The sequence below is a fragment of the Leptidea sinapis genome, chromosome 4 (genome assembly GCF_905404315.1).
Source record: "Leptidea sinapis chromosome 4, ilLepSina1.1, whole genome shotgun sequence".
NCBI classification, from domain to species: Eukaryota; Metazoa; Arthropoda; class Insecta; order Lepidoptera; family Pieridae; genus Leptidea; species Leptidea sinapis.
Genome location: NC_066268.1, coordinates 14,530,395 through 14,544,121, shown reverse-complemented (window position 1 = coordinate 14,544,121; position 13,727 = coordinate 14,530,395). Strand labels below are relative to the sequence as shown.

The 13,727-nt window shown below is 35.3% G+C and overlaps 1 protein-coding gene across 1 annotated transcript; it reads left to right on the top strand.

The window, feature by feature from the left end:
• Nucleotides 1-227: 227 nt before the first annotated feature.
• On the top strand, nucleotides 228-12,371 carry LOC126979924 (transcription initiation factor IIB). Its single transcript, XM_050829519.1, has 5 exons — nucleotides 228-443; nucleotides 636-746; nucleotides 1,364-1,664; nucleotides 5,812-6,168; nucleotides 7,021-12,371. The coding sequence occupies exons 1-5, from the start codon at nucleotides 427-429 to the stop codon at nucleotides 7,180-7,182; spliced, it is 948 nt and encodes a 315-aa protein (XP_050685476.1). The 5' UTR covers nucleotides 228-426; the 3' UTR covers nucleotides 7,183-12,371.
• Nucleotides 12,372-13,727: the final 1,356 nt, after the last annotated feature.

Here is a 13,727-nt window from a genome sequence, read left to right as displayed (position 1 = left end):
AACTTAGAAATAAAACAAATATGATTTTATAATATTTCATGAAATATATTTTTTATAAATTTTATTAGTTCAAAGAAAAACAGGCATAATAAAATGTTGAAAAACGTTCCGTTTCACCGTCACAGAATGTTTATTTTTTTTAAACTTGAAAAATTAGTTCCTTTGTACGTAACTTCAAACGCAAATTAAAAAAAAAAAACAAATCTCCGCGGGGTGAGAGGGATTTCGACTAGGATAAACAACCTCCATAAAATAAAACCTTTTATAAACCTCACATTCAGTATGCGATTTCTAATGCCAACCCATAAAATTTATGTACTTTTTTAATTTGATTCTATCGATTGATCGAGCAATCGTAATTCAGTCGATGTTCAAATTACAACCCTACATCCACCATTCGTCTCTTGGCTTGACAAGTTGACAATCATGGCGAGCTCATCGAGGTCTGTTTTCCGTATTTTATTTATTATTGAATTTTTGCAAAACTGTGATAGTTAATTAAGTAAATAAATATTATTTGTAATGACTGTATTGTTATGTAAGTTTAAAGTTAAGTGGCTATGAAGCAATTATTTAAACAGGTCGTGTTTCTTGTGTGATGTTGAAACTGATCTCACTTTCCATTGTGATTTTAGAATTGAAACGAATAAGGTGGTGTGTTATGCTCATCCAGATGCCCCGCTTATTGAGGATTATAGAGCGGGTGACATGATCTGCTCCGAATGCGGTCTTGTCGTTGGAGACAGGTATGCTAACTTAGTTATTTGTGGTGTTTATCTTAAGTTTTTAATTATGTCCTTTTGAGTATCAAGCCAAGGATTTTTTACCTTATCTTGAATTCTAGAGATTTTTAATCGAAAATAAATAGAAGGTCACATTCATAATTCATATTTGAAGACTTAATTTCTCTAAAGCTGATGTTATTTATTATTATGAAGAGGACAAAATTTGTCCTCTTTTAATCAGTGAATTGGTTAGCTGATGGTAACTGATCATGGCTGCCAACTTCTTGTAAGACCAGTGGGATCACATGAGAGTCGCCAGCCTAACACATGTCATGTGTAACCTGTTATTTTTTTTTATTGAAAAGGAGGACAAACAAGGATACGGGCTATCTGGTGTTAAGTGATCACTGCCTTCTTCCCATTATCTTACAACACCAGAGGAATCACAAGAGTGTTACCGGCCCTTAACGGAAGTATATGAGCTTTTTTTTGAAGGTACCAATGTCATATTCTCCCTGAATCACCACACAAGGAAGACTCAAGAAATAATTAACTTTTTTTAATATTAATAGTCTTTTCTTTATTTTGCTCCTTATAATGGTCTTCTAACTTAGCGCTACATGAGTACTTATTTTCAGAGTTATTGATGTTGGCTCAGAGTGGCGTACATTTAGCAATGAAAAGTCTGGTGTCGACCCATCTCGTGTTGGTGGTCCGGAGAATCCATTGCTCTCTGGTGGTGACCTGTCCACTATTATCGGACCAGGCAGGGGTGACGCCTCATTTGACAGCTTTGGTGTGTCCAAATACCAGAATAGAAGAAATATTAGCAGTACAGATAGGGCACTAATAAATGCATTTAGAGAAATTAATACAATGGCTGACCGTATTAACTTGCCGAAGACTATTGTAGATAGAGCTAACAACTTATTTAAACAAGTAAGTCCTTATTTTATCTTAAGTTAGTTTTGTTTTTATTATTCTGTATTTTCTGTTTGTTTGTATATATATTTTATTTAGTTACATATTCTTAATTTAGTTCTTAGTGTGTGAGAGTTGACATCTAATATTATAGATTAACTTACCAGTTGTAGACTTGTATATCCCACACCTCACTAGTCATCATATGAATCTACAGAGAAACCCAAACATTATTAAATAAAAGTACGGAACATTAGAAAGTGTGTGACAATTTTAATATAAAGTAAATTGAAAATACATCATTTAATACCTTGTTTTAAGTACAATTTATTAGTAATGCAAAATATACTGGTTGCATGTTTATTGTTTTTGTGGTATATATATTTAGTGGTATATATAATCAAAATACTATGGAGATACTTACTGTTTAAGACTTGTTTACAATAAATTCACTTACCTTTTCTATCTTGGTGTATTTCAGAAATATTCTTCTCTCTTGCACACTTTGATTGCCAACATGCTTGTTCATAATTTTAAAATCAAATATCATTTTTGGTTTTCTTCATCAGTTTCACTTTGGCTTGGGCTTTCACTTCTGAGTTAACAAACATGAAAATTACCTCATTTTTTGAAGTGGCTTGAATATTAAAAGAAGAGCTGTTTAACCTGATTCCTGCCGCCAAATTCCACTTTTCGCACGACACTACACAAGTTAGGATATCATCCCCACCATCTGGATGTGTGGCGGTCCTCCACAGTGCGGTTTTCAAGGAGCTTTCTTCCACGTACTACAAAGAAGTGGAATGAGCTTCGTTGTGTGGTGTTTCCGGGACGATATGACATGGGTACCTTCAAAAAAAGCACTTGTGGAATCACAAGAGTGTTGCCTTATTTATATTATATATATTTATTAAGATTTGCAATGGTTATCTGACTTGTGTAAAAAAATTTATAAATAATTCATTACAACATTATGTATTCAGGTTATTTCATATTGGGTGCAATGTTGATAAGAAACAATTGCATAAATTGTTATAAAACTCATAATATAATGCTACTTTTAGGCTTTTATAAACTGTTTTTTGATTTACTAATATGATAATCATCTTTAATGCATGAAATATTTACAAGTACTTAAAAAGTGGACATTATAAATTTAATAGCTTTCTCAAAAATCATTCTGTTCTTTAAAGTATTCCTTATGATAGCAACTGCCTGTATGTAGGGCCAAAAATTTTGTATTTTGATGGTATGTTTAAGTATAACTTACTCACCCAATTTTACTAATATTATAATGCAAAATGGCAGAACCGATTTGGCTGAAAGTTGAAATAGTAATGGCTTAGAACATAGGCTACATCTTATTTTGTTACCAAACCATATATTATATATTTTTTTACTATATTGGTTGGTTACAACAACATATTGGCTACATATTATCAAGCTACATGCAGGCATATTATTAATGCTGCTATTTAAAATTATGTAAATCATATATTTGCTTGCCTACTATGGTAATTCTTAATTGAACACAATACTAATACTTTAAAGATAATTGAATACAGTTTCTGTTACACCACAAAACCCAAATAAATAAATAAATGTATGGTTTATTCCGTGTTTAATACTGAGCTGTTTAATCATTAAAACTGTGTGCAACCATCAAGGTTGCATCGGTGAATGAATGATCGGTGGTGATGAACTGCACTACAAGCCTTTTATTCCTCCTATACAATTAAAAAATCAGAACTCTCGAGTTTATTGTAAGTTTTAGTTTTTTTTTAAATTGTAACCTTCTTTTATTCTGTTGGCCTCTTTTATAGTTGCATAGATATAAATCAGGGCACATCTTCATATCAGTAGTCAGCATAAAGTTGTACATCGACCACCACTCCAACTTCTCCCTGGGTTAATTCAAGAACAGTAAATCTTTCAGACTTACTTTTTAAAAATGTTTCATCAATATTATTTAAAATGTCATCATATATTTTTTTACTTCTTCTCCAAGCCACTAAACTTCACTGAGTACCACAATATCCCAATTTATTTCTACCAGAGCTTGTAGTAGGGTCTAGTACCACAAGTTGATGATCTGTTCTCAGAGTTTCTGGAGCATATGTAAATGTTTTTACCTTTCTAGTTTGGTATCTTGCAAAGTACTTACTAGTTTTGATTTTTCTATTTTAAGAGTGTGTTAGCCCAACATCTCATGGTATAGATAAGTTATATCAAGATATATTTACTTATTTTTTGACTTTTCTATTCTATTAACTTCCTACTGTGGCTTCTGTGGAAGTTATACTACAAGTGTGCCAATGTCATGTTAAGGTAGACCACCAAGCTTAGAGTGTTTACTAAAATTAGTGGTAGTGATCGGTGCTAAAGATTGAAACAAGTTTTATTTTCTTATACCTGAAACAAATATACATGCTATTAGACTATAAAGGACATACACAAATATAATTACTTAAATTATTAAATATAAGAATTTAGTGATATTTACAACTCAATATTTTTTATTTTAATATATTTACACAAAATATATACAAAAGGAGTGAAAACTAGGGATAGGAGACATTTAAAGGAACTTATTTTGTGACTTTTTAGTTGTTCATTTGCTACGAGTGTTGTCTGTTTCTTTCATTTTCATGTGCCCACTTCCGAATCCAACTCGGACGTAAAATCTTCTCGTCCCAAATACCACAGTGTCTGAAGACAAAGGTTTTCAACCAGTGTTTGTTGCCAGTGATGACTCACGGTACGCAGACGTGGTCGTTAACTATGGGCCTTATGAGAAAGCTCATGGTCGCTCAGAGGGCAATGGAGAGGGCTATGCTCGGAGTTTCCCTGCGAGATCGAATCAGAAATGAGGAGATCCGTAGGAAAACCAAAGTTACCGACACATAGTTCAACGGACAGGTGGCCGTTTGGGCAGTAAAGCCCTCGAATGGCAATCACGTACCGGAAGACGCAGTGTTGGTAGGCCTCACACAAGATGAACCGACGATCTGGTCAAGATCGCCGGAATACGTTGGATGAGGGCAGCTTAGGACGTCGTCGTGGAAATCTTTGGGAGAGGTCATTGTCCAGCAGTGAACGTCTTCCGGCTGATGATGATGATGTGCCCACTTAAATGAGTTAGATATTCCCATTGTCAACACTTTTAATTTGCTTATCTTAATAGGTTTGTTTGTATTTGTCTCTTCATTTGGGATGAAAAATATTTACTGCAGTAGTAATTAATTGGTTATTTGTATGCAGATTACAATTTATATTTGTGTGACTGTATTATTCTTTCTCGACTCTTTCAAGATTTATTTTGGAAAAAGTTATTAAAATTCTATATTGTTTATTTTAATGAGTAATTAATCACAAAAAATATGTGTTGCTTGTTTTTATCATAATTAATTTTTATTTATTGAAATTTTATATAAGTACTAGCTGACCCAGCAAAATTTCATCAGAATCGGTCGAGCCGTTTCGAAGGATTTTAACTACAAACACCGCGACATGAGAATTTTTTACAATAGATATAGCTACAATGACATTTGTCTGTGTAGATACCTACATTTCTGTCGGATTTATTATGATTTAATAAAAAGTTTTGAAATGAGATTTTTTTTATAAAAATAAGGGATGAGACGAGCAGGACGTTCAGCTGATGGTAATTGATACACCCTGCCCAAGATTATTATTATAAACCACAAAAATTTCGAGTGGCACTACAACTTCGCTCGTCACCTTGAGACATAAGATGTCAAGTCTCATTTGCCCAGTAATTTCACTAGCTACGGCGCCCCTCAGACCGAAACACATTAATGCTTACACATTACTGCTTCACGACAGAAATGGGCGCCGTTGTTGTACCCATAATCTAGCCGGCCACCGGTGCAAAGGAGCCTCCCACTGGTAGATTTTTTCTTTATTTTCTTTAATATTTTTTTTATTAGATTATTTTCTTTATTTTTATTTTTTACTTTATTTTTAAATATTTACAAAAATACCTAAAAAATTGTAGACACCAATAAAGTTTCCACTAATATACATATCATGTTAATGAGATAGTAGGTCCATTTTTATTGTCATTCTCCAAATGATAATTTTTTTATGAATTAAAAGAAAAAAAAATAATGGCCTAAATTTTTTATATTTTATCATTTTCCAGGTTCATGACGGAAAGAATTTAAAAGGTCGAGCGAACGATGCTATTGCCTCCGCTTGCTTATACATTGCATGTAGGCAAGAAGGTGTACCGCGAACATTCAAGGAAATATGTGCTGTGAGCAAAATAAGTAAGAAAGAGATCGGTAGATGTTTCAAACTGATCCTAAAGGCGCTCGAGACTTCAGTGGACCTCATAACAACAGCTGACTTCATGTCACGGTTCTGTTCTAATCTGAGCCTGCCAAACTCGGTGCAGAGAGCGGCTACACATATAGCAAGGAAGGCTGGAGAGCTGGATATTGTCTCTGGAAGGAGTCCAATATCTGTCGCAGCCGCTGCTATTTACATGGCTTCACAAGTAAGTTGAACTTCTTAACATATAGTACTTATGAACGATGCGGGATTCGAACCCACGACCTCCAATACATAATAGACATAAGTTGGTGGAGTAATAAAAGTAAGTAAATAGAAACTGCAGTGGCAGTGGGCAGGGCACACAGCACTGGTGGGGCAGAAAAGACCTCGAATGGAAACCACGTACCGGAAGACGCAGTGTTGGTAGGCCACCCACAAGATGGACCGACGATCTGGTCCAGATCGCCGGAATACGTTAGATGAGGGCAGCACAGGACCGATCGTCGTGGAAATCTTTGGGGGAGGCCTTTGTCCAGCAGTGAACGTCTTCCGGCTGATGATGATGATGATAAGTTGGTGCTCTGGTTAGCAGTTTTTTTTTATACTAAGTACCAAGTGATAGCAACAGCACAATCTATTCATTTAAGTCAAATATTATTTTAAAAACATTCTATTCAACAAAAATACTCAAACTTCTCAAGTAACTTTATTAAAATAAAAAATTGTATTTTTTTTTTAAAAAATCTCAATATTTGGGTATAGAAAATGAATCAATCCAGATTATGGGTACCACAACGGCGCCTATTTCTGCCGTAAACCAGAAATGTGTAAACATTACTGTGCTTCCGTCTGAAGGGTGCCTGGACTTCCACAAATAATTCGAGACCAAAATTAGCCAAATCGGTCCAGCCGTTCTCGAGTTTTAGCGAGACTAACGAAAAGCAATTAATTTTTATATATATAGATAATAGGTAAATATTACACCAAAATCAGCACCCGATTCATCAAAAACCATAAATTAATAATTATTAACAAAAACATTTATACTTACTGAATTATGTTTTATTGATTCCAGGCATCAGATGACAAACGCAGCCAGAAAGAGATTGGTGACATTGCTGGTGTGGCCGATGTAACAATCCGACAGTCCTACAAGCTGATGTACCCGTACGCTTCTAGACTATTCCCTGAAGACTTCAAGTTTGCCACTCCCATTGAGTTCTTACCGCAAATGTAATTTAGGATTATGATAGTTGTAAGTTAGTTTATAATGTTGGCTTAGTGTGTAACTGTGTGGATAGTTTGACTGGAAGATTTACATTCGCAATACGACATTGCGATACAAGTGCGGAAAGTATGACTAAATTGTGTCCCGGTTAACGTACGACCTTGTTAGTTATTAGTTAAACAATTGTTAACGGTGATATTAAAAATTTTGGAGGGCCAAAGAGATGTTGCAGAATATTATTGACCCTTCCCTGGACTACGATCTTGTACATCGGCCGCTACAAAGTTCAGCTTGAAATTGAATATCACTATCACTAAAATACACCTAATTTCTGTGTTAAATTTTTTTAAAATATACAAATAAAATGTCAAATGTCATATCTGTCACTGTCACGTCTGTTTTAAATCTGGGCACCGATCATTACCATACTCACTTGTAAATTCGTTAACACTGATCAAATGATACACTCTAACTCTCGATGTCTACTGAAACGTGACATTGGCCGAGTTGTGACGCCCCTTCCACAGAAGCCACTAGAAAGAATAGAATGACCCTTGACATACGTACTACTCTATATATTGTTGCTATGTAATGGTGCGTACAGACTGGTGAAATGCATCATTCTACCTTTCATTGCATGTTCGCTGCAACCGTGAACGCATAGCGCGCTCTCACCCCGCATTTATTACGAACATCCCGCGTCCGTCTGTTTCCGCCATTTAGCCGCAAACGCGCCCCTTTGTGTTCGTTCGAAAAACCGACAAATCACGGGTCGCTCCCTGCGCGGCTTGTAATACTCGTAGCGTGCAAGTGAAATGTCCAAACTATGAGAAAGTGTTACAAACCTTTCATGACACATTGCAGTAGTTATGTACGGCGAATTCTGTGACTGCATGATACATTTCATGCTACACTTCATCAATCTGTACGCACCATTGCGTAATCTGACGTCATATCTAGTAAATGTGCAAAGATATGGCCCATTTTAGAACAACTGCTTTGAGGTTTGATTGAGACTATAGGCGTCTTGACACAATTACTTCGTGTGTCGGTGCCCAGTCAACCTTTGGTTTTTGCATCATTTGCATTATTTAAGCATGAGTCATTCTTCAGATATGTGTTCTGATTTTATTGTATTTATTGAATACTCAATGTAACCTAAAGTAAAATTATTGATTTTCCAGCCTTTTTCAAATAAACTTTTTATTTTTTAAATTGTGTCTTATATCATTTATTAATTGATTAAGGAAGGAAGATCAGTTATGTGCTAATAAAAAGTAACAATATATATTTTCTTGTGATCTAAATTGAAAAGTCATTTAAATATTATATTTTGGTTCTAGCTGATTGTCTAGTTAGCAATGCTCGAAATAAATAAAATAAGAAATAATGAAAAAGTAACTAATTTGATTTTTTTTTTGTTATTGTTAACGTCCTAAATCAATATAAGAATTGACACCAGTTATAAAATTTATAAACAGACGACTTTTACGTTTTGTGGCAATCCTCTTATGAACTATGTATGTTCTTTACGATTTAACTCAGCATTAATATGGTGTGAGATTCCGGTCCGGGGCTTGCCGCTCCGGCGTCATGTCGAAAAATTTATGTTAGAGTAGAGAAGTGCGCATTTCACATTATCTCTGGATCTCGCTGGAACATGAAGTCCCTTCCCCTTCCCCATTCACCCCCTCGCGCTCGTCCTGTTGCGTCAGTACGGTTTGCAGTTTCATTACTGTTACATGTGATATTTTCGTGCTATCGCTGCTTTGTTTTTAAAATTTTCATTGTAACGTTTTGACTTTTGTTGGTAATAGTTCTGTAGTTTCTGTTGTTCTGGACACAGTTTATAACTAGTGAACCCGACAGACGTTGTCCTGTAAACACGTCTTAAGTTTGAAAAATCAGTCCAGCCGTTAGGAGGAGTTCACTAACATGGGCAGGAGTAATATATATGGAATGAATTGATAATCTGAACTATTCTCAAATTCACTGGAACACACAAAATTATCATCAAAATCGGTCCAGACGTGTAGGAGGAGTTAACTGTCAACACACGTACAGAATATTATATATATAAAGACACAGCTCATAGGTGTTGCTATAATAGTTCTGTAAGATTTTTTTTATCTAATCTAATATATAAAATTCTCGTGTAATGGTGTTAAAACTTGAACTCCTCCGAAACTTGACCGATTCTCATGAAATTTTGAGTGCATATTGGGTAGGTCTGAGAATCAGACAATCTATTCTTCATCCCCCTAAATGTTAAGGGTGGTCCACACGAATTTTTTTATTTCAATTTTTTTTGACATTTTTTTTTATTTGATTATGAGTCAGCATTAAAAAGTACTTACAACTTCAAATTTTCACCCATCTACGATCAACAGTTACTTTTGTATCGCGATTTTAATATCGGCAATACAACGTCTGCTGGGTCAGCTAGTAATTATATATATAATAATCAGCACCAAAATTCTTGTACATCAATCAATAATACAGATCAAATAAATCGTTGCCTATTTATTAATAATTATATTCTAATGATGCTTGTTTTGTCTTTTTACGGCCGTTTTCAATAACGTATCTCTAGTTACGGTTACATTGCTACCACCGTTTAATGACAAGATCTTATCCATCCATAGTTATAGTCCAATCCTTTATGTCGATAAGTTATTGAAATGTAAGTAAGATTAAAGGGATAGATTTGTCTACCTGTAGTCAGTTAAACTAAGGATAGATAGGTTATTGAAAACGGCCGCTAGACATTCGATCAGTGGTATGGGCGATGTGGCGGTAATTACCACCGACCTTCGAGTTAACCCCAGTCGCCAGTTGATAACTGATCACATGTTAACACATTTTAAGTGCACTTAACGGAGGTTGTATATGTTTAATCGGGTTTTTAGTATAAGATTAAAACGAACAATGTAGTTTGAAGTCATAGGGCTCGCAAATTTGTACCAAAACTTATGTAGGATGTAGGATTCGAACCCGCGCCTCTCGTGTTACGTCCCAGCGATCATGCCAAATAAGGAGACCGTCCACATGATCCGTAAATCTTGGTATGTTTGTTCAACTGTTTGGGGCTCGGTGCGGGTTCGAATCTCGCATCGTACATAAATTTTGGTACAACTTAAATCTGTATAATATTTAAAGCAGTTGCCTTATTATCATGGACTCTCTAAATTTCTTAAGTTTAAAGCTGTTAGTTTTTGAAGAAGAATAAAAATAAAATTATATAAATAAGATTTAAAGTCTAAACTATACTCTTAAAAATATATTCTTGTTAAAGTTGCGAATATGGTGGTATGTGTGCTATTTTAACTTGAGATTAACTTTAAGACGGTATTTGAATGTTACATATTAAAAATAAATATTTTTAAATTAAATATAATAAAAATAATTACAATTACACTCTGTATAGAGATAGGCGCTAATCGCGAGGTACGCAAGTAGGAAGTTGGACACACGGACCTGTCTGCGCTTGCGCTTGACAAGTCGAGTGGTCATAGGGAATTTTTTTTCAAAAATTATGTACCTAATATAATTAAATTATTAAAACGAGAATAATGACAAGTATTGCTAGTGTCTCAGCATCCTGTATATTTAATGATGATTTTGTGATGATGATCTCCCTCTCTTGACAAATTAAACAACAAAACAAAGAGTTTAATATTCAAAATACTAATGTGCTAATACTAAGCGTGGCTGATTGTTAACGACTATACAAATAAAATTTGAATACAAAATTTTTGAACGATGCGGGACTCGAACCCGTGACCTCTCGCGTTCCGTGCGAGCCCCCATCCAACTGAGCCAACCGTTCGAGTGTAATCGTTGATAAATCTTGTATGTCTTGTTCAACTCAATTAATCCCAAAAGTGAGGCTTATCACTTTAAAAAAATAATAACAAATTGTTTACGACTATTTAATCAAAATCGATTACACTAACAATAAATGGACGTGGTTAAGCAGAAAGGACTCAACAAAAGGCACTTTTGAGTTATAGGCATTTGACGTTTCAGCTAATCTAATCTAATATATATAATTCTCATGTCGCGGTGTTTGTAGTTAAACTCCTTCGAAACGGCTTGACCGATTCCCATGAAATTTTGAGTGCATATTGGGTAGGTCTGAGAATCGGACAACCTCTATTTTTCATCCCCCTAATTGTTGGGTGGTCCACACCAAAAATTTTTTTTTATTTTTTTCGACATTTTTTTTTATTTTGTTTGATTATGAGTCAACATTAAAAAATACATACAACTTCAAATTTTCACCCATCTACGATCAACAGTTACTTTTGTATCGCGATTTTAATATCGGCAATACAACGTTTGCTGTCTCAGCTAGTCTTATCCATATAAATATCCAATAAAAAAACAGTTTCAGTACGTATACATTTTAAGAATAGGGTTTTCACTTCACAGGTTCAATCTTCAGGAGTATGATAGTATACTTAACTCATTTTTTACATACATACTTAACTTATTTTGACCAAAGTGTGGTTTGAGTTCTTTCTGCATAACTACGCCCAAATTAGATTTCCTTATCTATCTTGCTATATCTCCGTTGAAGATGTTTTGATGATCTCTATTGCAAGCTTTGTTCGTTATACGCTAGTGTATAATAATAATAATATTGACACAATTTTACACAAATTATCTTGCCCCAAATTAGGCATACATAGCCTGTGTTATGGGTTGCAAGACAACGATATTTTTAATACAATATACTTAAACATACATAAATACATTTAAACATCCATGACTCGGAAACAAACATCCATATTCATCATATAAATGTTTGCACCTACCGGGATTCGAACCCAAACGAAAGTGTATCGTAAATCTATGGTTTGTTTTAATACATTCACAAGTCTATACCACTAATTTGTAGATATCGTTGCATATCGTTGTGTATAGGTTATTTTTAGTATTATTACCATTTCATTGATCACGCTTGCCGGGTCTTCGTTGCCAACGGTCCGTTTAGTCATCAACCTTTTACTCGACCCGGTTATGTCGGTTACACGTGCCCATATAGTTCGCCGGATACCCGAGTAACCACGACTATGCAAAGACAAAATGGTTCAAAGAATACCTATTAACTAGATTGTTTAGCTTTAGGTTTTTCCTGTTAAACTAATGTCTAAAAACAATACTTACTGTAACAATAAATTTTAAAGTTGTAACACCTCGTTTTTTTCATTCCTCTTTAAATATATTTTTAAAATACCCATACCCAGATATACCTTACGTTGATGTCTGCCACTGAGTTTTATTGTACTATAGAATTGCTAACAATAAAAAAAATTCAACGAAGAGTATTTTATGGAAGAGGAGGACAAACGATCATCTGGTGTTGAGTGATCACCGCAGCCCTGATTCTCCTGTATTACTAGAGGAATTGCGGGAGCGCTTCCGGCCTTTTAGAAGTGTTAGTACGCACTATTCTGAATGTCGTTTTGTCATGGAAAAACCGCGCAGGGAAGCTAATTCCATAGTTAAATTGCGCTTAGAAGAATGTCCCTTGAACACCGCACTGTAGAGGAACGCATCAAGATGGTAGAGATGATATCCATGATTGTGTTAGGTGAGGTTGTGTCGTTGAATTCGGCTGCAGAAATATATTCAAACAGCTCTTCGGAACACTCCCCGTTATAAACGCGATAGAAGGCATAACGAAGCGACGTCTCAACGCAACGGCAAGTAATCTAGCCGTTCACAGTTTGGCTTCCCGAATTTGGAGTAGCTCCACGTTACACATGGTCAAATGGTTCGGGATGATTAGGGGGATTTATGGGGGTTAAATTGGACGTGTCATTTTACCCTATTCCACGACCTTCTCAAGAGAGACATTTGTTGTCATCTAGTTTAGGCATTACAAATTATTATTCTGACCGGTTCCCGATATTTTGCAGCTGGGTGAGTCAAACAGTCAGCTCGCTAGTAAATCATAGAAGTAGGATCTTATTCCAGGTTATGTTTTTTAGAGGAAAACAATAAATTTCCATAAAAATAATCGGTAATGGATGATTTGATCAAGGTTCAACGAAATTTTTTTGTCGCTAGATTGTCATAACTGATTTTTATTTTGGCGCGGAGTTTGAGGTGCATCTGTTATTTGTGTCAAAAGTGAAGGAAATAGTGACTGAAAATCCTTATTCAAGTTTGAGAGAGTTTTTTTTTTTTTTTGAGAGGAGGAAATACTGTTACGTATTTACGCCCCGGAACGGGGCGTAATATGCCGGACTCGAGTGTCCGCGTAAGCGGACACCCTATACCGACTAAAACCTCCTCTGTGCTGTTAGCAGCCCTGGCTTTCACAGCGAAGTAGGACGTGGGCCGTGGAGGCCGCAAACACTACGCAACAACAGTCGCGGGGCGTCTCCTAAGGAGACTCGATCCTCAGACCGGCCGTGTGCTTGTGGGAAGGAGAGAGAATGAAAATGAAAATGAAGATGAAAAGATGAGAAGAACACACTCGCCGGTGAGTGTGATGATGTTAAGTGTAATGTATGTAAGTGTCTGTGTATGTGTTTATGATT

What these genes read in the sequence shown, in the direction of transcription:
- LOC126979924 (XM_050829519.1), top strand. An exon ending in GGTCTTGTCGTTGGAGACAG is followed by an intron (nt 747 to 1,363) that starts GTATGCTAACTT and finishes ACTTATTTTCAG; the next exon opens with AGTTATTGATGTTGGCTCAG. An exon ending in CTATTTACATGGCTTCACAA is followed by an intron (nt 6,169 to 7,020) that starts GTAAGTTGAACT and finishes TATTGATTCCAG; the next exon opens with GCATCAGATGACAAACGCAG.